The sequence below is a fragment of the Lolium rigidum genome, chromosome 4 (assembly GCF_022539505.1).
Source record: "Lolium rigidum isolate FL_2022 chromosome 4, APGP_CSIRO_Lrig_0.1, whole genome shotgun sequence".
In the NCBI taxonomy this organism is placed as follows: domain Eukaryota; kingdom Viridiplantae; phylum Streptophyta; class Magnoliopsida; order Poales; family Poaceae; genus Lolium; species Lolium rigidum.
This window is the reverse complement of record NC_061511.1, coordinates 68,778,315-68,804,222: the sequence shown is the minus strand read 5'-3', so window position 1 is coordinate 68,804,222 and position 25,908 is coordinate 68,778,315. Positions and strand designations below refer to the sequence as shown.

At 43.0% G+C, this 25,908-nt stretch overlaps 2 protein-coding genes, 2 long non-coding RNA genes and 1 pseudogene across 8 annotated transcripts; 2 read left to right on the top strand and 3 right to left on the bottom strand.

The window, feature by feature from the left end:
* The first annotated feature begins 4,505 nt into the window (after positions 1-4,505).
* LOC124647207 lies at positions 4,506-9,238 on the top strand (annotated as a pseudogene).
* Positions 9,239-9,913: 675 nt separating this feature from the next.
* Positions 9,914-13,007, top strand: LOC124708959. Of its 5 annotated transcripts, none has more exons than XR_007005374.1 (7): positions 9,915-9,970; positions 10,157-10,233; positions 10,398-10,595; positions 10,719-10,851; positions 10,954-11,171; positions 11,324-11,365; positions 12,636-13,007. It is a non-coding gene; the product is annotated as an uncharacterized LOC124708959 (long non-coding RNA). The 5 variants fall into 5 exon arrangements; XR_007005372.1 differs by having other exon boundaries at positions 11,319-11,365; XR_007005373.1 differs by lacking the exon at positions 12,636-13,007 and having other exon boundaries at positions 9,914-9,970; positions 10,699-10,851; positions 11,319-12,490.
* A 588-nt stretch (positions 13,008-13,595) lies between these two features.
* LOC124708955 (pyridoxal phosphate homeostasis protein-like) lies at positions 13,596-15,610 on the bottom strand. The gene is made up of 7 exons (XM_047240596.1): positions 15,387-15,610; positions 15,052-15,118; positions 14,889-14,935; positions 14,420-14,507; positions 14,059-14,192; positions 13,882-13,980; positions 13,596-13,788 (listed from the first exon to the last, which is right to left on the bottom strand). Exons 1-7 carry the CDS (start codon positions 15,606-15,608, stop codon positions 13,714-13,716), a joined length of 732 nt encoding a protein of 243 aa, XP_047096552.1. The 5' UTR covers positions 15,609-15,610; the 3' UTR covers positions 13,596-13,713.
* A 6,955-nt stretch (positions 15,611-22,565) lies between these two features.
* LOC124708956 lies at positions 22,566-24,575 on the bottom strand. Its single transcript, XM_047240597.1, has 4 exons — positions 24,541-24,575; positions 23,335-23,410; positions 23,151-23,246; positions 22,566-23,066 (listed from the first exon to the last, which is right to left on the bottom strand). The coding sequence occupies exons 2-4, from the start codon at positions 23,377-23,379 to the stop codon at positions 22,779-22,781; spliced, it is 429 nt and encodes a 142-aa protein (XP_047096553.1). The 5' UTR covers positions 23,380-23,410; positions 24,541-24,575; the 3' UTR covers positions 22,566-22,778.
* On the bottom strand, positions 23,490-23,960 carry LOC124708960. Its single transcript, XR_007005375.1, has 3 exons — positions 23,917-23,960; positions 23,669-23,794; positions 23,490-23,601 (listed from the first exon to the last, which is right to left on the bottom strand). It is a non-coding gene; the product is annotated as an uncharacterized LOC124708960 (long non-coding RNA).
* Positions 24,576-25,908: the final 1,333 nt, after the last annotated feature.

Here is a 25,908-nt window from a genome sequence, read left to right as displayed (position 1 = left end):
ATTCTTATTGAATTATGCAATTTGTGCAATAGCACAACGCGGTAATTCGGTACTAAAATAAGAGAAACCCTATGGTTAGCCTTCGTCATTGCGCGATAGCGCAACGGGTCATCTAGTAATCCAAAAAAACAAATATTTGAATTTTTTTGAACATATAACACGCTTAACTTCTAAGTTCAATTTAATTGAGCTACCCTTATTCTACTAAAGCTTTTACTTATATTAGTATCATATCAACCCTCTTAAGCCAAAAATTTCAAAAAATTACAAAATTCAGTGGAAAATGTATTTTGTAAATGAAATAATTTAATAAATTCAAAACAATTAAGCGAGAAATTCTAAAAAATTTGAAATTTCAAAAAGAACTAAACTTTTCAAAAATATCAAAAAATCCTTAATGTTCAAAAATTATAAAAGAATCTAAAAAATTCTAAAATTTCAAAAAACAAAACTAAATTTCAAATTTCAAAATAATCAAAAATATCAAAAGAATCTAGAAAAAAAATTATTCAAAATATCCAAAAAAATACTATTTTTTTAGATTTTTTTAAATAAAAATCCCTAGAAGTTCAAAAATTGGAAAAAATTCTAAAATTTGTAAATTTTTTAAAAATATAATTTAAATATAAAAAATATGTGGCGCATATAGTAATATGTGCTAGAAAATGTGTATTTCTATGACGCATATCATAAATATATATTTCGTGGTGCATATCAATATACGCCACATAAATGTGTATTTATGTAGCGCATATATCAATATGCGCCACAAAAGCCCTAATTATGCGCCACAGTAATCGCAATAATTTTGTGGAGCATTTTTTTAATGCACCACATAAATATTTTTGTAGAGCATGCCTTTTAAATGCGCCAAAGATCCGCCTAGGTTTAAAGTCCTCATAGATGCAGATTTCGGTTTTTATTTTTCTGAAAACAAAACTCTTGTAGGGGCTCCTCTCTACTGCATTACTTCCAAATGAAAACTAAACTTAAAAATGAAGCTAAGCAGTGTTTTGAAGCATGTAGACCGAGTACTAATGGTCTCGTCTTCAAATGTTACAATTGGAAGTTGAAACCAGCTTCACCTTGGCCATGCTTCAATGTATTTTCTTTTGCAAAACACAGAATGCCTTCACAAATACGTACATATATTCATACTTATAATCGCACGCACACACAACTTATACCTCTATGAGCACCTTCAAGAGACCGAGTTCAAGAAACTGGTCCAACGGATCTTGAGATTGATGATGTCACCACATTCACCTTCTACTAAAGAATAGTTCATCTTTATGTGACACCAAAATATCAAACATAGAGTTTGAATTTTGGTGGGTTGTGGGTGCCACCAATGCATTTACATTGGTAAAGTAGCACATTGTAGTGTTGCGTTAATAAGGAATTCCTTCTGCAACATAAATTTTCTTGTTTTGCTGGCATTGCTGTTTTGTGAGGACCTCAATTTAGATTTCTATCAGGCATATTCGTGGTACAAGTTCATGTAACCTTTGTAAGTTTCAAATAGGGTTTCGGTACTCCCTCCGGTCCGGTATTCTAGGCTCCTTGTGAAAAACTATTTGTTTCAAAACATCTAAGGAATAAGGCCTGCTTTCATTTAATTTCCTTATTAATTGCCTCCTAGATTTACTCCTAAACACAACACATGCTTCTCTCTCCTTTTTCCTAGGTTGTGTGAAAAGGTTTCTTTGCATGAGGTGGGCCAAAATGATGCTTCACGTGCCCACCATAATAGCGATACTTAATGGAAAAAATCAAAATGGCATGATAATTGATGGTAGCCAATAGTTTTGCACCTTGGTCGTAGTGCTATTCCTAAGACTAGCCCCAATAGGAGTATCATAAGTAGTATCATGCATGTCATATTGGCAAAAATCTGATGTGGCGCATCAATTAATAAGGTGAGAGATGGAAGTGGAATCATAATATGATACCGTATCATAGCACATAAAACTAGAAAACTTAGTGGCAAACACATCATGTACACAAATTTGTATTGAGATTCTACAAAACATTAAATGTGATGATACTATGATATTATCTTATGATACTATGCATTATGAGGTAGTATCATAAACTAGTATCATGTGTATGATACTAGTGTATGATACTTCCCATTGTGACTAGTCTAATAAGCCCAGAATACCGGATCGGAGGAGTACGACTTTGAGGTTTTTTTTAATGAATAGGTAGGCTTGATTTATTGGCCAGTAAACATAACAAACACATGTGAGATTCAAAGTAAAAAAATGAATGCTGATAGCAACGGTGCTGGTAAGTCTGTCTCAACATGAAAGAACCCCACATAAAAAATATATGCGGAATCACCAAAAACAGCACATATGCATTTAAGTGGACATGCAAGCTTCTTCACACCGTCTACATTATTTTTATGTTTTGACACTGTGATGGGTGTGCTCGAGAGCACATCATGTTTTTTTTTTTCCTATATACTCTTTTAGTATTGCCACAGCAGCGGGGAGTGATTAAGAGCCATGACACTCCGGCGGAAATTGCAAGAAGGTGATGTATGTACGTGTTTCACAGATGCATGATATACACCACTAAAAAGTATAAATGATCAAACTGAGGAAGCTTAGTTGTTACTGAAACTGCACATGTAAGAAAGAAGTTGCAAGAAACACATGTATGTGTTTCTCACCGTCTACATTATTTTTATGTTTTGACACTGTGATGGGTGTGCTCGAGAGCACATCACGTTTTTTTTCCTATCTACTCTTTTAGTATTGCCACAACAGCCGGGAGTGATGAAGAGCCATGACACTCCGGCGGAAATTGCAAGAAGGTGATGTATGAATGTTGTTTCACAGAAGCATGATATTCCCCACTGAAACCGTACATCTAAGAAAGAAGATTCGAAAAAGTGATGTAGGGAGAAGTTATTTGTTTTACTAAATCATTTTTCTCGTATGGTACTTCCTTCGTACCGGTTTGTTAGGCCCATGCATAGTTAACAAAAAATTTAATCATAAATTTGATCAACAAAATATAAATTATTTATTATAAAATTACACCATTTAAAACGTTTTTTTAATGCGACTCAAAGTATAAAATTATCTGTTTGGTATTTGTAGGTATAATTTGACCCAAGTAATGCTACACCTACGCAATCATCTTACGGAATTATCTTACGGGCATTATGTGGCTCAACACGATTGGATACCCTTCACATGGACAGAATTATTGACGGGTGAAGCAATAACCTGGCAGCTCAGATTTAATCTTACTATCAAGGAAGGTTTTATTGAACAAAAAAAGTTACAAAACAACCAACAATGAAAACAACTGAATAAATTTCAGCATACTTGCGTAAAAAAAAAGAATTGAAACAGGTGATCTTTTCTACAGGTTAGATGACACATCTAGCGGCATTTTACGTTCAATAAATTTTAACAATACATTATTTTTTATATTTCTGGTCACCTGAGGAAAACAACAGAAATTTTAATAACATGGGCAAACGTGTTCTTATTTCCCCCCGGGGAAAAAGTGTTCTCATTTCTCTGACCTCCCTAATTTTTTTCCAGAGCATTTCTTGTTTTATTTTTAATTGGATTGTTAGTTCCCGTAGTTTTAATGTTTTTCTTTAAAATGTCAACTCGTTGGTTTTTTAAAAAAACGAAGAGATGACCCCAAGGACCTACATACCTTCACTAATTCAGCGTCCAAGTATATATTAAGCATGGCACTTTTACCCATGGGTCAAATTCGGAAATGCTGGAGTTACGGGCAGATAGGTTACGGACTGAACTTACGGGATAACGTGGCTATCAATTGTGAATCTGGATGAGAAAGTCTCGGGATAACTGCTCCAGGGTATCCAATCGTGTTGAGCCACATAATGCCCGTAAGATAATTCCGTAAGATGATTGCGTAGATGTAGCATTACTGGTTCTACTATGACAAACAGAGCACGTCAGGCACAGAGACTGGAGCCATTGATGGGCTACTGGCTGCTACATGAACGAAGTGATAGGTGAGTGGCGCGCAGCTGGAAAGGCCTTTGTACTGCAGCGGTCGTCGCGGTGGGTCGTCGCGCCGGGGAGAGAGACGCTGCAGTGTCCGGCGTGTCTCAGAGTTCAGACACGACGCAGGCGGTGGGGGCCGAGCAATGATACCTGGCAGGATTCGCTTGACATAGTCGGCCTCGTCGGATCTTTATAGATGGATCATCTCTCTCGTCTCTGATCATCCACTCCCTTTCCAAAACACACCAACACCAACGCCTCCAAACAACTCTGCATCCTCTTCCGCTCATCTCCGACAAGCCATTGCATTCGCAACCATTTTCCAGAAAATCCCAAAAAAATGTAGTTAGCCATCTTCCAAAAAAACGTAGTTTGCTCCAAGCAATTCGCTCCTTTGATCTGCACGCTCATCTCCGAGCAGCAATCACAATCCGCATCTTTTGCCTGTTTTCCCCGAAAGAAAAACAAAAAAAAAAACCTGTTTGCCAGCCGCTGCTGATGGAGGCGGCCCTGATTAAGGGCGGCGCCGTCGCCGGGGCGCAATGGGTGGTGAGCAAGGCGCTGAGCCCTCTGTCCGACGGCCTGGTGGAGCTGTGGGCGGCCAGCACGGAGCTCGAGCCCAACATCGATGCCCTCAAGACGGAGCTGCTCTGCGCGCAGGGCATACTCAACCGTGCTCTGCGAGTGGAGATCGACAACCCCGCGCTGGCGGTCCTGCTGCAGAAGCTGCGGGACCTGGGGTACGAAGCGGAGAACGCGCTCGGCGAGCTCGACTACTTCCGCATCCAGGACGAGATCGACGGCTCCTCCGAAGCCGTCGAAGACCTCGGGTGCGGCCGCAACCTCGTCCGAGTCGTTCGCCACGTCGCCGGTGCCGCCGCTAGGCAGCTCTCGTGTGACGACGAGTCATGCAAGTGCGCGCGCCGCCTCACCTCCGGTGCCCGTAACACCGCCCACGTCGCCAGTGCCGCCGCCAAGCAGTTCTGTTGCGCCTCGTGCTTGCCTGCTGCTCGTGGTTCTGACGAGAACTCCGATGAGGAGTCCGACAAGGAGTCTGACCAGGAATACTCCTGCAAGTGCGGGCGCCGGCTCGCCTCCCGTGCTCGTACCGCCACCCGTGCCTTCGGTAAACGACTCCTCTGCTCTTCTCCTCTGTCTGTTACTGATGATAGTAAGATTGCCCCTAGCAGAGTACCAAAGTTAAAATTTGATAGGGTGGGCGTCTCTAAAAGGATGAAATGTATCGCAGACAAACTAAAGCCGCTGCGTGAGAGCGTCTCCAATATTCTACTCATAGAGTTACAGGGATCTGACCATGGCATTGTTAATTCTGCTTCTGGAAATAGACCCACGACCACCTCAGGACCATTAGAGCATATTGTGTATGGGAGGGACCAACAGAAGAACACCATTGTCGTGGACATTACAAATGTTGAAAACATTCATAGAGATCTCACCGTCATTCCTATAGTTGGTCCTGGGGGCATAGGAAAGACTACTCTCACTCACTACATATATAATAGCAAAAGAGTTGAAGAACATTTCCAAATTCGAGTTTGGGTGTGTGTATCTCTTGACTTTAGTGTGTATAAGTTAACACGAGAGATTGTGAGCTCCATTCCTAAAGCTGAAGATGAAAAAAATGACAGACCGGATAATGAGGTTCAAAACCTGGACCAACTTCAGAAATTGATTGAAAAAAGACTAAAAAACAGAAGATTTTTACTTGTTTTGGATGATATTTGGAAATATGGTAATGAAGATGAGTGGAATAGATTGCTAGTTCCCTTTAAAAAAGTGCAAGGAAACGGAGACATAATTCTAATCACAACTCGATTCCTTGAAGTCGCTGAAATGGTTAAGAAAGGAGATGAACTCTTACAACTAGAAGGTTTGGAGCCGAAAGAATATTGGAGCCTTTTTGTAGCATACGTCTTTGGTGAAACTAATCGACAATATATTGATAAAAACTTGCTTGAAATTGGGGAAAAGATTGTTGAAAAGTTGAAGGGTTCTCCTCTTGCAGCAAAAACTGTGGGTAGCTTACTGAGAAAAAACCCTACTGTAGTTATTTGGACGAGGGTTCTTGAAAGTAGAGAATGGGAAATACAAACCGGTGATAACGATATTATGCCCGCATTGAAGCTTAGCTATGACTACCTCCCTTTTCACCTGCAACAATGTTTTTCCTTTTGTGCATTATTTCCAGAGGATTACAAGTTTGAATCTGAGGAGCTAATTCACTTCTGGATAGGACTTGACATCTTGCATCCAGGTCATACAACCAAAAGAATTGAAGATGTAGGGTGTCACAACTTGAATGACTTAGTTAATTATGGATTTTTCAAAAAAGAAACAGACGATTTAGGTACACACTATGTTATGCATGACCTGCTACATGATTTGGCATTGAATGTTTCATCACAAGAATGTCTACATATAGCTTCATCTAGTCTAAGAGATCTAGGAATTGCACCATCTGTCTATCACATGTCCATTAGTTGCATTGATCCAGGTGATAGCACTGATGGAGTTGTGCAAGAAAATTTTAGGAAAGGACTGGATAAAATAAGGAACATAATCAAATTTGAGAACCTACGCACTTTGATGTTGTTTGGAAATTATGATCCAAGCTTTGTTCCCATATTCAGTGATTTATTTAAAAATGCAAATTCTCTGCGAGTTGTCTTTTTGTCAACAATGTACTACCCTGTGGAGTCTCTGTTGCTCAGTGTGCCAAACCTTGTCCATCTTCGGTACTTGCGGCTTGAGTCAAGATACGGTAGTAATGAACATTTACCAAGGAATATCTCAAGATTCTATCAATTAAGGGTCCTAGACATAAGGAAGTGGCACAATTCTCATAGTCTGCTTGGAGATATGACTAACCTTGTAAAGTTGCGGCATTTTTTATCTCATAATGAGGAAGTCCACTCAAATATTTGTAATGTGGGAAAGTTGTATAGCTTACAACAGCTACAGAGATTTGAAGTCAAAAAAGAAAGTAGTGGTTTTGAATTAAGGGAGCTGGGGAAATTAGAAGATCTAGGAGGATCACTTGCCATATATAATCTTGATAATGCAGCAGTAAATGAGGCACATGAGGCAAAACTATCATACAAATACCGCTTGCACAAATTAACACTGAACTGGAAGGAAGACCGATCTGATATAAATCCTGGCGCAGAAGATCAACAACTTGAAAGCCTTCGGCCACACACCAGTATTCATGAGCTATCCATTGATGGGCATGGAGGCTCCACGTGCCCTACATGGCTAGGTACAAACCTGTCCACGAGAGGTCTGGAGGCTCTCCGCCTTGACAACACTGATTGGGAATCCCTTCCACCGCTTGGAGAGCTATATATGGTTCACCAGACCGGAGAAGAGTATTTTGGTTGCATTAGAGGTCCGAGCTTCCCTAACTTGAAAAGGCTAGAACTCATTGGGTTGCCAAGATTTAGAAGGTGGGTAGCAAATGAATTTTGCCCTTGGTACTTCTCAATTATAGAAATACTCATTGTGAAGGATTGCCCTAAACTAACTACGCTCCCGTTTTCATCTTATACTACTTGCTACCCTCCGGATGGAGATTTGAATGTGACTTGGTTTCCTAGGCTAAAAGAGATTGAAATAGAGAATTGCCCAGAACTCTTGTCACTGCCTCCTACTCCTTATAGTCACACTTTGTGCAATGTTACACTAAAACGTGTACGACGAGGTCTGGAGCGGTTAAGATACTCAAACAAAGCATCCGTCTCTTTGGAAATGAAAGGTAATGATGCTCTGCCTAGCCTAGATGAGACGGTTTTGGCGTTCGATAAGTTAACCCATCTACAAGAATTGAGTTTTGAAAACTGCCCACCTCTGTCTAATAAACACCTTCAAATGCTAACCTCGTTAAAGACCCTCAAAATAAGTAATTCTGGTATTGTGTTTCTGCCGTTAGTAAAAAGTGATGTGAAATGGCAGCTTCCGGTTACCCGTCTTGATATAATAGGGTGGACTGCTAGCGGGCACGAACTAACACGTCTACTCTCTCATCTCCCTGATCTGTCTCACCTGCAAATACATAAGTGCGACAAGATAACACGGTTGGACATAGAGGCCGAACATAAACAACCGGCAACATCGCTATCAGTGCCAGCTTCTCCGGTTGTTAAATTGCAGGATCCACAAGGAAGAGGTCAACAACAAGAAGTAGCAGAGGAGGTTGCTGCGGAACAAGAAGGACATGATGGGCTGCTGCTCTTACCGGCCCATCTCTCCGATTCTCTGAAGTATTTTCGTATTCGTTATTGTCCAGAGCTTATCCTGACCCGCGGGGCAGGAGGAGGAGGTCTCCAGGCCATGCGCTCCCTGGAGGAAATCGAAGTAGAAAATTGCCCCAAATTCCTCTCCGCCTACAAGGATTCGGATGCCTCTTCCTGTTGCCCTTTCCCATCCTCCCTGCAACGCCTCGATCTTTTTGGTCGTATGGATTCGGACACGCTGGTGGTCCTCGCGAACCTCACCTCTCTGCAGGAATTAAGAGTTGGGAGTTTTATTGTGGGGTGAGGATTTAAGGTATGAGGGCCTGTTGCATCTCCTCACCCAGGGCCAGCTCACCACATTAGAAGTCCGCCATTGCCCCAATTTCTTTGCTGGTTGGGACCCCGCACGGGGGCTGCAGGGTGGACAAGAGCAGCCTTCCTCCAAACTGCAGGAACTCCAGACGGAAGACATCGCAGGATTCTTTTCTCAGCCCATCTGCCGTCTCCTCGCTCCATCCCTCACCATATTATCTCTTGGATTCAACGAAGAGGTGGAGCGCTTCACAGAGCAGCAAGAGGAGGCCCTTTCCCTCCTCACCTCCCTCCAGGAGCTCCAGTTTCAGTGCTGCCTCAAGCTGCGGTGCCTCCCGTCAGGGCTACGCAAGCTCACCAGCCTCGAGAGATTATGGATCTCTGTCTGCCCAGCCATGCGGTCGCTGCCCAAGAATGGCCTCCCGAGTTCCCTGCAAGTGTTAATTGTCTGGGATTGCATCAATCTGCGGTGTCTCCCAGCAGGGCTACACAAGCTCACCAGCCTCAAGATATTACGGATCTATAGGTGTCCAGCCATCCGGTCGCTGCCCAAGAATGGCCTCCCCAGCTCACTGCAAGAGTTGGATGTCAGTGAATGCAAAAACGAGGAGCTAAAACAGCGATGCAGACGGTTAGTGGGGACCATCCCACTAATCAGCCTATAGACTAATCTAAGGTAACAATGGCTTCCTTGTTTTGTTTCCATCCTCAATCCTCACAATCACCCTTGCTTTTTCCCTGGTACCACACCCACAATTCATCTACTTTTGCTTGGTTTACATCGTTACTTGATAATCTGAACATTCTCTGTTTCTATCTACCCTGCAGGGCTTCTTGGGAGTTGTACATTCTTCTAGCCTTGTAGGACTATCTCCATGGATGCACAGAGTTCACACAGAAGAGAGTCTCCTGTGTGGTATCTTCTTCATGTACATAAACCTGGTAAGTACAACCAAAATGGAACTTTACTCCAGCAAAGGAATATTGGGGAAATCATGTAATCCGCAGTTAATGGCATTACAGAGTTTCTCTGTTTTCCTTCCTGGATGAAACCTCTAATGTATTCACCATCTATTTGGCTTTTTGTGCAGCTGTTCTAATGCTTGTTCTAGTGGCCTTGCTGATACGTTGTAATTACACTTCTGCCGTGACTAGTGAAGAGTTGGTGCTCTAGCGTTCCAATTACTGCAGATGTTATTGCATCGTAAGTTCCAGAATTGAACATAGTTTTCAAATAATATAACACTCTGGTTCCTCAGTTTTCATATATAATGTTGCATTTATTTTTTCAAATCTTTGAAGTATTGATTTCCCTTTCCAGAAAATGGTATGCAGTCTTGGGTATACTTCGTATTGCAACAGATGTGAAAGCTACGCCCTTTAAAGGCTGACCGCTTAGTAAGTTACTGAACTGAACAAAACTTTCAATAGTACTGTTGTTGAAACCACTACTTTATGATCCATTTTGATCTATAAGCTCCATTTTCTTCTTCCGATTTTGATAGCATAAATAGGAATCACCCTAGTTAACTTGTTTTTATCGAAACCTTTGTTAACTTTGGCATTCCCCTTTCATCGGTCCAGGGAACATTGTCAGAAGGTTCACACTCCAAGAGAATGTATCCAAAGACTTCAGAAGATCTCCATTATGACTGCCTAAGGTTAATTTACAAATTTCTTTTTGAGTTTTTCTTCAACAGCGTAGTACAATTCTTGTTCTCTATCTGCATGATCTCAATCAGAACTCACATTTGCCCAGTCTTTTGTTTAGATACTATTGCACTGCACGCCTGCAAACTTGCCTAACTTCAATGCCTCCTGGCAGGGCTACACAGGCTTACCGACTTCGACAACTTAAAGGTCATGGTTGTGTGCAGCCTATGCAGTCAGCTGCCCAAGGAGACATCCACAATTCACCAAAAGAGTTAGATGTGAGTTGTCATGGAAATGACGAGGTCAAACAGAAGTAAGAAAAGTTAATGGAAGTCATTCGAAAAGGCGAATACGTACTGACTAAACCAAGGTAAATAAAATATAGACTTGGAGCCTTGGAACTGCTGCCAAAAAAAGTTCATGTTAAACTCATTTGCTGCTCTGTTAATTGATCCTAACATGATATACTTCAGGTTGGTTCATGCTTATCTAGAACTTCATACATGCAATGGTGGATTATTCACTGCATATGAAGCAATCCAGGTTATGGACCAGTCAACCTGCAAAAAGAACGAAGCTTTTGGACCATTCTGCAATGGATCTCAAGTTACCCGATGATGTGCAAGGTAAGTTTTCTGCAAAGACGTCTCTCATGATTTTATTCTCTATGCCTTTCCTCAATAATGGTGCACTTCGGCAAGCTATTAATATATTTGGCATATTTGCAGGCAAGGAAACTGTATGAATCTGCCATTTATCTTGAACCTGAAATTCTAAGAGCTGAACTGGCAAGGGGTGATATGCGTTTTGGTGAATCCTGGAATAATCAAGAAATTTTTCTACTTGAAAGATATTAGAGGCAATAGGCAGATGATTCTCCACTCATCAAGTTAGGTCACCTATTTGCAGTAACAAATCTGCTGTCCCAATATCAATCTGCACTAAGGTAAATGGCTCTTTCCCCTTGTATATTTGAAATCAGGAGATTGTAGGATATAGTGTATTGATTGCTAGTTGAGTCAGAGATGGGTATCATGTACAAATTACAATTTCCAGACGCCTTCATATAGAATTTAAATTGTTGTAATACCAGTGCAGGTTAAGGAATAACTGAAGACAAGAATGCTGGCATGAGCAACGGTATTATTTTTTCTCGCTTTATTCAAATGCTTGTTTACCTGAGATCGTGCACAAATTTATTTGGTCACATTCTAGCTCCCATATGTTTAGATTATTATTTTGTCCCACCAGAGCCATACGCAACAAAAACTGAACCATCATTTGTGCAATCTGAATATTTAGTGAGCGTTGTTAATTATGTATCCATCTAGTCAGAAGCTCTTGAAAGCCAGTCACTCTTTTTGTATCCTTCAATTGCTACCCTCTGACACTCGTCATCACAATTCATGCATTGCAATCTCGCATAAGCCACTTGTACCATTCTGACGCCGGTGTATCCATTCTCTTTGTATAAGTCACTTCATTCATTTGTGCATCAGTGTCAGCCTATTATATAGGGTTTGCACACTTGTTATTTTCCGATAAAACTCAGTGGGAGAGTTCATTTTATGGTGTCCAGTCCCTTGGAAACAGAGTCATCCAATAGTTTAAAGCTCTTGAAAGCCAATCATTTCTTTTGTATCATTCCATTGACTCCTTGGATCAATCCATTGGTCTATCCATTAGACTATTACGTAGATTTTGCATATTGTTCCTCTTTGATATATTCATGAGGATATATCATTGATGGCACTCATCATGCATCGAATTACTCCTAGCAGTCATTTGTAAATGGAGCCTGCCATATGTCGGCAACTCTAAATATATACTAAACAGAAAAGAAAAAAAGAAACAATGCTGGCATCTAGAGGAAAAAGAGAAAGAAAAAAGAAAAAGAAAGAAAGAAAAAAAGAGAAGTGTGCTGCCAACCAAGAACCAAAAGAAAACCAAAAGAGAGTGTGCCGGCAATTATGTTTTAAGAGGCTCTTATATTTCATTTAGTGGGAGGACTTACACATACTTTACTTTTGCAATCATCAGCTGATGCCTACTCTTCATGTTGTATCCATGTCATCAATAGTTTCTCGACATCAATTGTTCCACTCAGATCATTCTTTTCCTCTTGACATCTTTTCCATCATTCTTCCTGTGACTGGAATCATGAGGTTTCACTTTACTGGTTTCGGATACTTATTTAACTTTGCAATAACTGAAATTCAGATTTGCTTACTCCATTTACCCCACCAAACCACAGATAAGACTCCACATATGTATATGCTTTTACTTTTTAGTGGTAGGGAGATCTTGGCCAATGGCCAGTGAGGATCCAGATACGAGTGACTGAGAGAAATGATCACGTGTGAGGGCATAAGGATGTGACCATGAAATTTTGTGCATTATCTGTTGTAAGCTTGTAGGTTTGCAAAGCTGGAGAACAACTAGAGACCCTTCACTAGTTCACTGTACGCTCTTCATCTGCTTCGCTTCGTCAAGTCAGTTGCATCTCATGAAAAGGTTTAAAGTCCCACTTCACGACAGAGGAAGCCACACAACCAAGTTTCCAGGATTCTAAAAATATCAGAAGATTGACCAATTATATTAGTTGACCCTAGGGGTTTGATGAGCCTCTTCTCTACTGCTAAGTAGTCAGATGGTGATATAGTTTTAGTCCATAAATTCGAGTTGTGTAATCTTCCATCCTGTATCAAACTATTTGTAATCGAAGAGGGAATTTTAGCGAAGAGAATTTTACTATTTATGCAAAGATTGCTATCTTGCTTCATGTTCGTTAAAGGCGATATTAACTAAGTGCTGAGGAGCTCCTGCGTGTAACAATCTCAGAAACTTGGAGACATGGAGCTTGGTATCTGATGAAAGGGATGAAATGTGATAATCAGATCGGTGGTTTCCTTCAGCTGCGTGGAAAAGCTTCTCTCCCAAGCTGGGATCACTGTATCTCAGTTTGTGAAATTCTTTTGGAACCTTGATGTAGATCACACATTCTTTTAAAAAAACTCACTAAAGTATGAAATGCATTTTTTTTCTTCTCGAAAACAGGAACCATAGAAGTTACGAGAGCCAAACCAGTGTAGCATGGGAGTTCTTAAAGAAGTTTAGATTATTACAGGAAAATCTGCAGAACAATGGTACTACTCTCGTTATTAACTCGGTAAGGAGTAACATGATGATTCCCTAGATATTAAATAAGTGTTCTTAAATGATGATTTGCTTTGCTGAAGCAAGGACAATTAATAGTAAACAGAAGGTTGGACATTGCCATTTGCAAGGCATAGAACTGCTACAAGATTGACTATGCCCTTCAGGTGGTATATGAACAATGTTTTTATTAATGGCACATGGTGAAAAAATCAAAGCGGAAATGCTGGTGGAACTGGATACATATTTATCACCAATATTTCATTTGTAGATGAGGATCGTACATATTCTATGCGGGCAGCGCTGCAAGAAAAGCTGAATATATAGTTGTCCTAGTTCTTCTTTGGGTATTCTCTTGCACCAAATATTGTAGATCCAACTCTGACATTTGTGCTGCCCATTTCAATCTGCACAAACACACAAAAAAAGTATTGAGTCATTAGCCACTAGTCATTCAGCTTTTGTGTCTCTTAGTTCTCTTCTTGTAATCTGTTCCTTACCGCTTGCTCAAAATCCGCAGACATGCCCATAGACAGCTCACACTGTTCTTCTGGTATTCCAAGCTCATCACATACCTCGTTCCGGCAGCTAGCGAGTGCCTAAGGGATCAACAAACATCATACCTTAGCACTATGAAGCAGATCATTCCCAAATAAGTTTGTGTCTCAGATTATAACCTTAAAATTCTCCGGAGTTGAGGAATAATCAAGCATGCCAATTGTCATCAAACCGGAAAATACAAGATTTGGGCAGCTTAACTTGACATGTTTTGCTAATCCCGCACACCCTGAAGGATCCACTCCAAATTTGGCTGCAAAAGGGCAATAGAGCTTGAGAACTAGAGATATTCACTGTGGCAATGCTAATACAAGAATAATATGATATCACACAAAAAAAATTGATCACTTACAAACACTTAACAGTAGCTACAAACAATGTGTTGAGTACAAATGTTGAAAGGTAAGGACCACATGCACTCCACACACTAAGAAGTTCATACCATGCAATTGTATTGAAAAAGAGAACAAGAGTACCCACATTCTTCTCCACTTGTGTTGACTTGGACCAAGACCTTAAGAGGTTTTCTCCCCAAATCAGCTACCACTCGATCAAGACGATTAGCAATCTGAAAGAAGAAACATTACCTTCAGCCTTCTTACTTATGCAAGATCGACAATTCAATCTGGTAACAAGACAAACACAGTAACAATGCAAATTTTATTTCCTAAGGCGTAACTCCTAAGTGACACAATAAAATATCATTATGTGAAATATTATAAAGTACAAACATGGTTGTTACGGAGGCTGACCTATGAGAAATAGCAAGTTCGATGAGACTATTGATATAATTTTATCTTCACCAAGCAAGAGATACGCTATGAGAAGGCAGCCAAAATAATGCAGCTACTGATGACTGATTGCCTTAAAGGAATAAAGGTTACTATTTCGTGAAACTAGGAGCAATTGCAGAGTAAACCACAAGGAAAATATTAAGTAGATCATATACCTTCTCATCATCTACGCTCTCAACCATGTCAAGATTTGGCACACCAGCTGCAGGTTAAGAAGAAAACAAAAAATGCTCATCAGAAAAACCTAAGCAACTGGTGGTAGATATTTGAGAGCACTTATCTCTGGCAGAATAGCCAAACAAGAATATGTGCACTAACCTAGGAGGGCTTTGGCTTTGTTGCTTTGCAGGTTCCCAATGAAATGCCACTCAATATCCTCGGGGAGCTGCAACAAGAACGCTTGCTTAGACAACTAAGCGATTTGAACTAGCACGAAGCACGCCCGGTAAAATGCACAATATTGAGTTGTGTTGCTGTTGCGCGGGGTCAAATCAAGAGTGAGCTGACCTCCCCAACGCAAATGTTAATTATATATCGTGTAGGTTTCGTAACTACTGGATGGGTTTCATTAGCCATTCATGTTTCAGACAGCAGTTTATTCACACAGCCAGAAAGGGGGCAAAAGTTTCGAGCATTTTTCGTGGGGGAATAACCTGGGGGGCCTTGTCGATGAGCTCCTGCACGTAGTTCTCGCCGAAGCAGCGTTGGCCGGCGTCGTACACGCCGCGGATGACGCCCACGGGCTTCGTCTTGCTCACGGCCACCACGCGCACGGACTCCGGCGAGCGCCCCGACCGTGCCGCCGCCTGCTGCGCGCGCGACAGCACCGACCGGAGCGCCGCCGCCGCGCCCTCCACCGCCGCCACGGACGCCATCGCCGGCGCCGCTGATCCGCCGCCCTCCTCCGTGGCCGCTGCCGCCGTCGCCGTGGTTGGTGAGTCCGCCCCCCGTGCGGGTTGTGTGTGATTAATTTATTTTGCCTGATCTAATTTCTGAGGAAAAAAGTGGTAGTCGAGGCAGTGGATCATTCAGCAAGCTGAAGTTGAGAAAATTCGCAAGAAAGGATGAAGCGTTCAGAGAGTAAGCAGCAATTGGATGACCAGTCGCAGGCGCAGTATCTCTCGCGACACTAACTCCAGTGGTGCACGATGTACCTGACTCGTCAGAGATTCATGGGATGTATCAAATCCAATCCCTGGTAGTTTTCGTGTCGCATCAGCAAAACTGAATACTAGGGCGCGTTTGGTATAGTAGCCTTGGGCCACTAATTTTCGGTTTGTTTGTTTGTTTGGTTGCCTGCAAGGCCTTCGCGTTGTGATCAACTGCTTCTGAAAGCACCTTTGGGACAGGGCTTCGAGGACCGCCCAAATCGATAGTTTTCCAGCTGGCATGTCCCGTTGTCGTCCAATTTTGCACGCTCTCGTGCAACTGTTGCATACGTGAAGAAGCGCAGGAGACACCACGTTGTCTTTGCCATCGCTCCCCATTTCCAATCACCGGTTCCCTCCTCCTTCTCTCGATTCAATTACATATGCCACTGTCCTATCAACCGTCGCCCATGGCCTCCCCGCCTCCTTCCGCCCCAGCGCCAACGGTTCCCGCCGTCGGCCCGACGGTCACAAGGTCAAACGATGCTCTGTTGCGCATCCTCCGGGAGTATGAGGCCGGCGACCGCGATCCGGCGGCGCACATCGATGTCGGTCGAGTACCGGTGTTGAATCGCCCATCGCCGGTCGCGACCAGGCCCGTCATCATGGGTACGCGCAGCGCGGCCGTCGCCGCTCTATAGACCGCCTGGATTCCTTCGGTGGATCCCGCGATGGGGTTTTTCAGCCCTGCCTAGGGTTTTCTTCGGCGAGGGCAGCGACAATGGCGGCAGGTGCAGCAAGCTCTAGCAGGGAGATGGAGCCCCTGCCAGGGTTCGCGTGCATCTCGATGCACGCGCCGATGCCATGGGGCCAGCCGCGTCCAGATGCTCCCAATGGCACGCCGCCGTCGTTCGGCTGACCCCCGTGCTCGTTGTCAGCCATCTGCTCCGTCCGCACCCCGCCTTCCGACCGCGGCTCCGCCCTACCATCCGACCGCTGCTCCGGCTCCGCCTCCACCTCCACCTGGATTTGGGGTGCGACCTTCTGGACCACATGCCGGCACCGGTGCGCAACCTCCTCCTCCGACAGGCCCGTTTGCTCTCTGACCCATTGTAAGCACTCTCTATCCTTTCCTCATCGGATTTTTGTGAATATATACTAGATTGATGACACTGTAGATTCGATTGATGACAATGCAGATCTGATTGATGTCAATGTAGAACCGATTGATGTCAATGTGCGTTGCATGTTTGTCATAAGCATGTCAACAATGATTAGGGTGATCTTGAGCTTATCAATGGCATGACGATCTTGAGATTGTCATTGCCATGATGATCTTGTGACTGTCATGGCTATGATGGACTTGAGCTTTCCATTGCCATGATGATCTTGTGATTGTCATGGCCATGATGATCTTGAGATTGTCATTGCCATTATGGATTTGAGCTTGTCATTGCCATTGTAGCTCACCAATGAAAGTATCACTCACTCTTGTCATTCTCATTGCATTTGTAGAACTGGCTCTTCCTGGAAACCTTCCCGGAAGGGCCCATAGGGGAGGCACAGGACATTGCCGTTCGGGTGCAGTTTTGGGACGCCAATGAAGAGTTCATGGAAACCCACCAGCAGGTCACCGCGCCTAGGGTTCAAGTCGGATGTCCTACTGACCTGGGGCATTAATATTTGTTTTGCCATGTGCAATGATATACTTCCTCCGTTCACTAATATAAGATAATTTGGACATTTCAAAATGGACTGCATACGAATCAAAACGAGTGAAGCTACACACCAAAAATAGACTATATACAAATCAAAATGAGTGAATTTAAAAAAGATAAAAGATTTAATTTATATTAGTGAATGGAGGGAGTAACATAAGACATGGCTAAAGAAAAAACTTGAGAGAGGGAGAGAAATGAGATTCGTGGCAATCGCGCGGACACTTAGCTAGTTTATTACAACTATGAGGTGGAGCGCTTCACAAAGGAGCAAGACGAGGCCTTTTCCCTCCTCACGTCACTCCAGGAGCTCCAATTTCAGGGTTGCAACAAGTTGCCGTGCCTCCCTGCATGCCTACATAAGCTCACCAACCTCAAGAGATTAATTAGAGATCGATGATTGTCCAGCCATTGGGTCGCTGCTCAAGAATGGCCTCCCCAGTTAGCTGAAAGAGTTAGATGTTAGCGCCTGCAAGCGCAAGGAGTTAAAACAACGATGCAGGCGGTTAATGGGGACCATCCCACTAATCAAACTGTAGACTTACCCAAGGTAACAAGCACTTTCTTGTTGTTTTCATCTTTAATTTCAATCATTTGCTTTTATTTACTTTGTTACAGGGCGAAGCTAGAAAATTTTGGCACTAGGGTTATCTATACTAGTCTCTCCAACCCGTGCTCCAGCACGGGCTAGCTATCTAAAATAATAAGATATTAGTCATATAAATGTTAAACATGCCAACACATGTCGTATGTTTACATGATTTCCATAATAAAATAGAATCATGTGCATTTAATCAGTCGCTATTAGATAGTTTTACATGTATATTTCATTGTATCGATATTTCAACTTTTTGTGACCTCATACATTTTAGCGATCTTCCGCATGATTTTTGTTTCAAATGGCTCTGACTTTATTAATCAAAATATGTTGAATGTTTATTTAGACACATATTGATATAAATCTGAGCACATTTACATAGCATACTCCAGAGTTAGAAGATTGATGAAGTTTCATGCACGGAGACAGTCTCTGGTATTACACTTCGACTATCAGCTTTTCATATGATTTTTTATTGACAAATCGATGCAGTTAATATTTGTGAAAATAATATTATGAACCGAGCTACTATGATATTTCCAGCAGTTCATAGGACTGATGCTTGCATATTCTATCCATGAAAATTTGAAGTTTTTTTATATTCTTTTTATTCAATTGCGGCGCCATACGTCGATCACACACTGAAGCACTTCAGTAAATTTGCTATTCTATGTCATGTTACATGACAAAAAAACCATAGAGATGGCACGCAAGATACGATGCATGCATTAGAATTAGTAAAATCTAATGGATAGAGGGATGGAGATGTTTGTACGTTGTGCATTTGGTGATGTTCTGTTCTCTGCAAGAACTCTACCATCACCGCTCGTCCACTCCAAGATTATGTTTCTTTCAGCACCCTGTGCTTTCCTGTGCAGGCTTCCTTCGACAGCGTGTAGTTAGGTTAGCAGCCAGTAGCGACACCTTTTTTCGATAAAAGAGCAGCCACACATGGATGCTCTGGAGTCTGGAAATCACCGTGTATATGCATGCATGATTCATGAAAAATAAGTTCAAGTTAGGGTCATGATTCATACCGGCCTATGGAAATATCGATGCCAAATGCAAACGATGGGGTAGATAATTGTTACGCTTGATCGATGTTTTGATGTACTTCGTCCATCCCTAAAAAACCTTAGCAATTTTTTCTAGATACGGATGAATCTATACCTAAAGATAAGAAGTTTTATTAGGAACTGAGAAAGTACTATTCATGACGGGATGAATAGTGCACCACCAATTTTTGAATTCCAAATTCAGTGGCAGCCCTCACGGAGATCAGACGCCCTGCCGCATTGAGCCGCCGATGTTACCGACCGTGTTACATCTCACGATGAATAGTTGCCATCTCACATGCATGATCGTCCTTTGAGATGAATTGTGGCGGTGATTGGATTAGTCTCTAGAATATGACCGAAAACCAACTGCGCATGAACTCATACACTAAATAGCCAAGGTGCGACCTCTACAAATAACTCTTTACGTATTATGGACTGATAATTGTATTGCCATGGTTAAAAATAACTTGTTTGATATACTCACGGACAGAATCACCTGAGATTGTAAAATGAGTGCCTTCCTGACTCCACGTGATGGCAATTGCACAATCTATAAGTCAAATTAATATAGACATGTTATAAAATAATATTTAATTATCGTAGACTTGAACACCTAGAATATACCCTTTTGTTATTGTCTTACTGGTTGTAGTTGTAGATGGGAGCGCCACCATCGTTGGAGCCATGTAGCTTACGGCTGTCGCAGCGCTCTCCTGCTTGCCTCTTCCGTTGAGCTCCATCTTTTCATGTTCCGCCATGAGAACGTAATGCATACTGATCTTGTCTCTATGATTGTACAAACACAACAGATCGGCATCGGAACGGCGGACACTAATATCTGAGCAATTTTATGGCTAACTCTCCATAAATGATTCCGAGTGGGAAAATAAAGTCGGTTGACGGCCGTGGTAGCAAGCGGCAACTCCTGTTGATTACACCTTGTGAGTATTACCGGAGATAAAGATCAACTTTTACACATCACCACAGATACTTGGTTTGTTGCTGCCGTGAAGTTGTTGAGCTTGCATATCTGTATAAGGTGGTGGAGAGAAGCAATGGGCGAGGCATACACAGGTTCTCCACCATGGACTGGATGAGTAGATCTGAGACGTATTAATTTTTGTTACCAACTGTAGGAGGAGACGACGGTCAGATTTTCTTGTTTGTTTGGATTTGAAGAAAATAATAAGAGATAAAGGTGTGCACGACTCACGTGAGAGCTAATATTTGAGTAGGCTCACATGAGGGAGGCAGCGGTCGGCACGCCTTGGGAGGCAGCGCTGCGCACGCCTTGCCTCGTGTGCCAGCTATTTTGTACGTAACGTGTCTATGTAAATTATTATGGTACACTATAAATCACAACTTTCTCGATTAATCCTAACCATAAATTTTAGATCTAATTGTCTTAATTATTCTGATGATGTGGATTAACGTGGAGGCTTTTACGGTGCCTCCAATTAGTAAATATAAGATTTTCTCTCTTTTTCACTAAGGTCATACCTATAAATTTATATAATTTAACACCAATTAGTGAAGTTTTTACTAATATCTATTTACAAGTTTTAGGGTGATTGGCATTTTTAATAACCGTTCATCTGCCCCGATCTAACGGTGATAATTAGACGGAACCAAATTGACGGAACCGGAACCGCGGGACCGGAACCAAAATTTGTGGGACCGGAACCTCAAATATAATTTACCAACATTATAAAAAACACCTCATATTTACACATATCTTAAATCTGCCCGGTGTAGACCAAAAAAAAACCACCTCATATTATCAGTACTATCCGCTCGTCTCTCTCACAGCCGCTCAGCTCGGTCTCTCTCACTCTCTCCACAGCTGCGACTAGTACTGGCGTCGGGACGGAAGGGATGGCGAGGGGACGGCGACGGAGTCCCGGCGATCCCCGCGACGGAAGGGATGGCGAGGGGACGGCGGCGGCGGGTCTCTCCCGTCCATCTAATGGAGGGGAGGGGAAGGGGACGGACCAGCCTGCCCCGGCGATCCCCGCGACGCAGGTGACGGTGAGGGGACGGCGACGGAGTCCCGGCGATCCCCGTGACGGAGGGGACGGCGGCGGCGGGTCTCTCCCGGCCATCTAATGGAGGGGAGGGGAAGGGGACGGACCGGCCTGCCCCGTCGATCCCCGCGAGGCAGGGGCGGAGACGGCTGCCATCCGACGGAGGGGAGCCTGTCCCGGAGCCGCCGCCGCCACGGAGCCGCCGCCGCCACCGCGAGCCGCCGCCCCTCCCCCGTGGCGGGACTCACAGCCCCGGCCTGTCCTTCGAGCGTCGACACCCCCTCTCCTCCGCCGCGAGCCGCCACGCCCTGCTCCCGTCGCAGGACCCGTCTTGTCCGCCGACGAAGGGGATGGGATGGTGGGAAGCGCTTGTCGCCGCGGCTGAGGAGGGGAGGAGCGGCGGCAGCGACGTTTGTAGAGGCCGGAGAGGGGAGGAGCGGCGGCTGCGGCGTGTAACGTGACCGGCGAGAAGAGAAGCGGTGGCGGCGGCGGGTGGCTGTCGGCCGACGGAGCTAGGGGAGGAAGGAGTGGGCGGTGGCCGCTTCGGCGCAACTTCACATGCCCGGTAAGGCATCGATCATTGCCAAAATGCCAGGTGACCTTAGTATAGCCTACTTCCGATGCCCTGTGCTTATCAGTATTTGATGTATCTCCAGTATTTGATTTATCTTCGGCGTTTCTTCTGATGCCCTGTGCTTATCAGGATACAGAAGGTATGATTGTTCTGATATCGTTAGCTACATGGGTGGTGTGAACTGTGGCAAAACGACAATGACAAGAATCTGAATGCACTTAAGAAGCATAATCTTGTAAGGTTGTCCTCCTCCGATAGTTCTTTCCCCTGTTCTTGAAATTTTCAATTTTGGACTAATATTCTCTGATGCTTCTGTTACTGAACTTTTGTAATTCTGTTTCTAGGTCCAGGCCACTGGTGAGGACTTTTCTGTTGAGCCATCTGATGAGAGGAGGCCGTTCAACTACACATTTTTACAGTATGTAAGACGGCAGGTGCATGTGTTTGATCTAAGGTAATGTATAGCTGTGACTGGAGCAAATATCTTACTATGCTTACCACATTACCGATGAACAGAAAAATCAGAAGCGGTATGGTGAAACAATAAAAATGCCTTCTAATGATGTTGGAACTTGTTCATTTGGCGTTTGTGAATAGTGATATAGTCAACCTTTATATACAATAACTGTGGTACTAATCATACTGATAACATCAGCCCTTATTATCAACTTGAAACTTATCGGAAGCCAGCTGATGATCACAAGGATTTTGTAACCTATAACATTGCTTAGAACTAGTAGCATAGAAATAACAAGTCAAAACAACTGGAAAATTGAAGAGAATTCTAATAAGATCATTCATCACCGTTTGAGCAACTTCAAACTTATCGGAAGCTTAAAAATAATAGGTGATGGTCACGAGAATTTTGTAAGCTATAACAGTTGCTTAGAAGTAGTAGCGTACAAATAATAAGTGAAAAACAACTGAAAATTGAAAAAAAAATGCTAATAAGATCATTCATCTCATTTAGAGACCACATCAAACTTCATGGTGTTGTGTACGGGCTGGTCTTTGTTTTTGATGGTTTGCGTATGCGTTTGCCGTCGGCAAGTCCAGCGGGAGTCTCGGTGGCAATTTCTTGTTCGACCGTATCGGTAGGAGTGTTAGTCTTTACTTTTCTCGGACGGCCACGTTTGCGCTTGGGTCTAGGAGGGCTGGTTTCCATGACGACGTCTTCCTTGGGTTTCTCGGAAACATTAGGATTGCTGATTTCCCTGATGTCGTCTTCCGCATCTTTAGGATCCTGTGCAATGCTGGCAGTATAGTTCTCTTTCTGTACAGCAGAAAGCGGTGTGTCAGTTGCATTCATGAAAAGTAGGAAATATGTGACATGAAACGTTGGCTGTGTAGCACTAACCGTTATAGGTTTCTCGTAGGATTCTTTTCGAAGCGGGTTGCAATCTGAACGCAGCAGCCTTGAGCATATTTTGAAGCTAAAAATATCTATCAGCGCCTAAATTCGATACCGACGTAGATGTTAGCATAGCCTTGAAGGCATAGAAAATTAATGGGTGCAAATGAAATAGTTTTTTCCCACTGACCTGCGTGAAATAATCCGTCATTTCATTTCCGTCCCATGACAACATGTATTTCAACGTGTACGCCCCACAGGAGTGGCTGCAATGTAAAGTAAAATTTTGGTAATCTTGTGCAGGTGAGTAATAACTTAGCAAGCATCACATACCCATCCTTCGTTGTGGTATGTTAGTATAGCATACGGTTTTCCACTTGGCAATATTGATCTGCTTAGACGTTGTTACCCAGCCAGTGTTCACGGCTTCGTTAATGCACGACTGAATGGACAACACCTGATTTACAAATAGTTGTGTTAGTAATTTAGAAGTTCACGTGCCATGCGGTACTCACAGAGCTTACCGGGTCTCTTTCCGACTCTTCGTCACGATATGCTTGGTGGGAGTTGAGGACCTGAACCTCTTCCTTGTCGAAATTAAAGACTAGTAGAAGCCAATGGGAATTATGTACATTGAGTGGGACACGCACCTGCCGAAAAATAAATGCAAGACTCGTAAGGGCTATTAGAAGCCAGGTTGATAGGACCGAGGAGATGAAATGTTTCATCTTGTTTGTGTTTACGAAATAAAAAATCCAGGAGATGTATGTACCATTCGGCGCCCTACAAATTTCTTCGCTATACGTTCAACCCAGCCTTCCGGGTTTTTTTGGAGTTAAACCCCGACATTCCCGTATCAGCTTCCCGCTTTCGCTGTTGTTAAGACCGATGCCGTAGCAGTCTCAGCATTGCTTATGTGTGCATATGCATCAATAACCTCGCGAAAGTTGCATTTATGTAACATACGCCACAAGTTGGAATAATTCATAGAGGTTGCGGCATAAGGGGGCTCACCTGGTCGTAAAAGAATCCTTTGTTCACGCATGGCTTCAGCTGGTAGACTTTTAGGACACATTCTCCAATGTTGGCTACTTCAGCAACATCGTAACTCTCGCGGAGGAAAAGTGCCACTTCCATGTCTTCATCTGTAATGTTGTAATCGTCGTCGAATATAGGCTTCCGCGGCTGTTTGCGTTTGTCACACTCCTTGTTTGGCACGACGTGCTTTGCGCTTTGTGTTCTAGCAGTAGTATCACTAAACATTGCCGTCGATGCTTGAGCCCGAGGATCTGGTCGCAAGTCATATTCTCCTCGATTGACTTGCTCCTACAAGCAAAAGTTGATCATTGATCAAGAATTTGTTTATTTTATCAATTTGTTTAGCCGTGATTATCACCTGGACGTATGTATCCTTTGATGCCGATGGTTGTGTATTTGTCCGAATTAGGAATTTCATTTCCTGTACAAAAGAACACATGTTATGCATACATAGTAAGATATATGGGAAATTTTGATGTTGCCGTATCGGTTACCTCGAGTTCTTTTTTGACGTCTCTAAGTTCGTCCTCCGCCTTTGACAGCCTAGGTTGTGCTCCATTGGTTCTCTTAATATCTATCAGCTCCTCATTTATGGCAATTAGTTTGGCGTCAAGTTTGTGCTCTATTTCCATTAGTTGCCTGCCTATCTTCTTCTCATGATGTGAAATGCGCTCGTCGACGGTTTGAAGTATCATATCCATCTCGTGAAAAATAAAATAGCAACCCGTTGTGTACAAAGCTAAATGATTAAATTTCATGTATCCTTTCGGTGATATAGAAAATGAACCAAGGACTTACTTGTTGGCTACTAATAGTCTGACATTGTGGTTGTGCTCGATAGGTAACATCTTCATCCACGATTTTATTTGTGCAGGTAGCATGACCATTTGTAGTGTTTGTCGGTCCATTTGGCGCACAAATTTGTTTGGTAACCTTGCACAAGGTAGAATTCATCAGTCTTAAGAAACAAATAATCTTAAATATAAAAATCATGTGTAGAAAGGTACCACTCTCGATCTAGATAGCCAGCACCATAAGCATCTGTTCTAAGTTTTGCATTGTCTTCATTCCAACGTGCCAGCAGCGGAGGTTGTATAGCAGAATAGATAACAGAGCCAAGCACGGACATGCTCCCAGTACCAAACCTATAGCATACATTAGTTGATCAATGATAAAGAAGCATGCATCATGTCATTAATTGTAGAATGTTAAACTAGTGTTGTGGCACATACTTGCAGCAAAGGTAGATTTCCTTGAAGAGCCTGGTCATCGTCTTCATTAAACTTACAGATGCAACTAAACAAATGGTTCAATGTGAAAAATCCCCAGTCTATGGTTCGAGTCAGACCAGATCACCCTGATTGCTCTCTGCATTGCAAGGTCCCCGTCGGTGATCACAGATATTGGGTGCTTCTGGGACATGGCTTCACTGAAGACCTCCAAGCATCCACTCGTACGCCTCCGTCGTCTCATGGGAAATAATACCACATCCAAAAATAACAATGCTTTGCGGTGGTGATTCAACCCAACAAACGGCACAAATGGCAGATTGTACTTATTGGTCCCGTAGGTGCTCGTCGAAAACAACAACATCGCCGAAAGCCTTGTAGTCAAGCCGGGATTGACTATCACACCGAAACAGTCCCTTCGGATCATCATCTTTATCAACCAGGTATCCGAAGAAAAAACCTGGATCTCTCTCTTCACGCGCCATCATGTGACGGAT

Coding starts and splice junctions, on each gene's coding strand:
- LOC124708955 (XM_047240596.1), bottom strand. CDS start 15,608: ATGGCGTCCGTGGCGGCGGTGGAGGGCGCGGCGGCGGCGCTCCGGTCG. Junction 14,936..15,051: donor CAAAGCCAAAGCCCTCCTAG/GTTAGTGCACAT, acceptor CTTAACCTGCAG/CTGGTGTGCCAAATCTTGAC. Junction 13,789..13,881: donor CTGCGGATTTTGAGCAAGCG/GTAAGGAACAGA, acceptor GTGTTTGTGCAG/ATTGAAATGGGCAGCACAAA.
- LOC124708956 (XM_047240597.1), bottom strand. CDS start 23,379: ATGTTGTCATGGGACGGAAATGAAATGACGGATTATTTCACGCAG. Junction 23,247..23,334: donor TGACGGATTATTTCACGCAG/GTCAGTGGGAAA, acceptor TATCGAATTTAG/GCGCTGATAGATATTTTTAG. Junction 23,067..23,150: donor CCTACGAGAAACCTATAACG/GTTAGTGCTACA, acceptor TCTGCTGTACAG/AAAGAGAACTATACTGCCAG.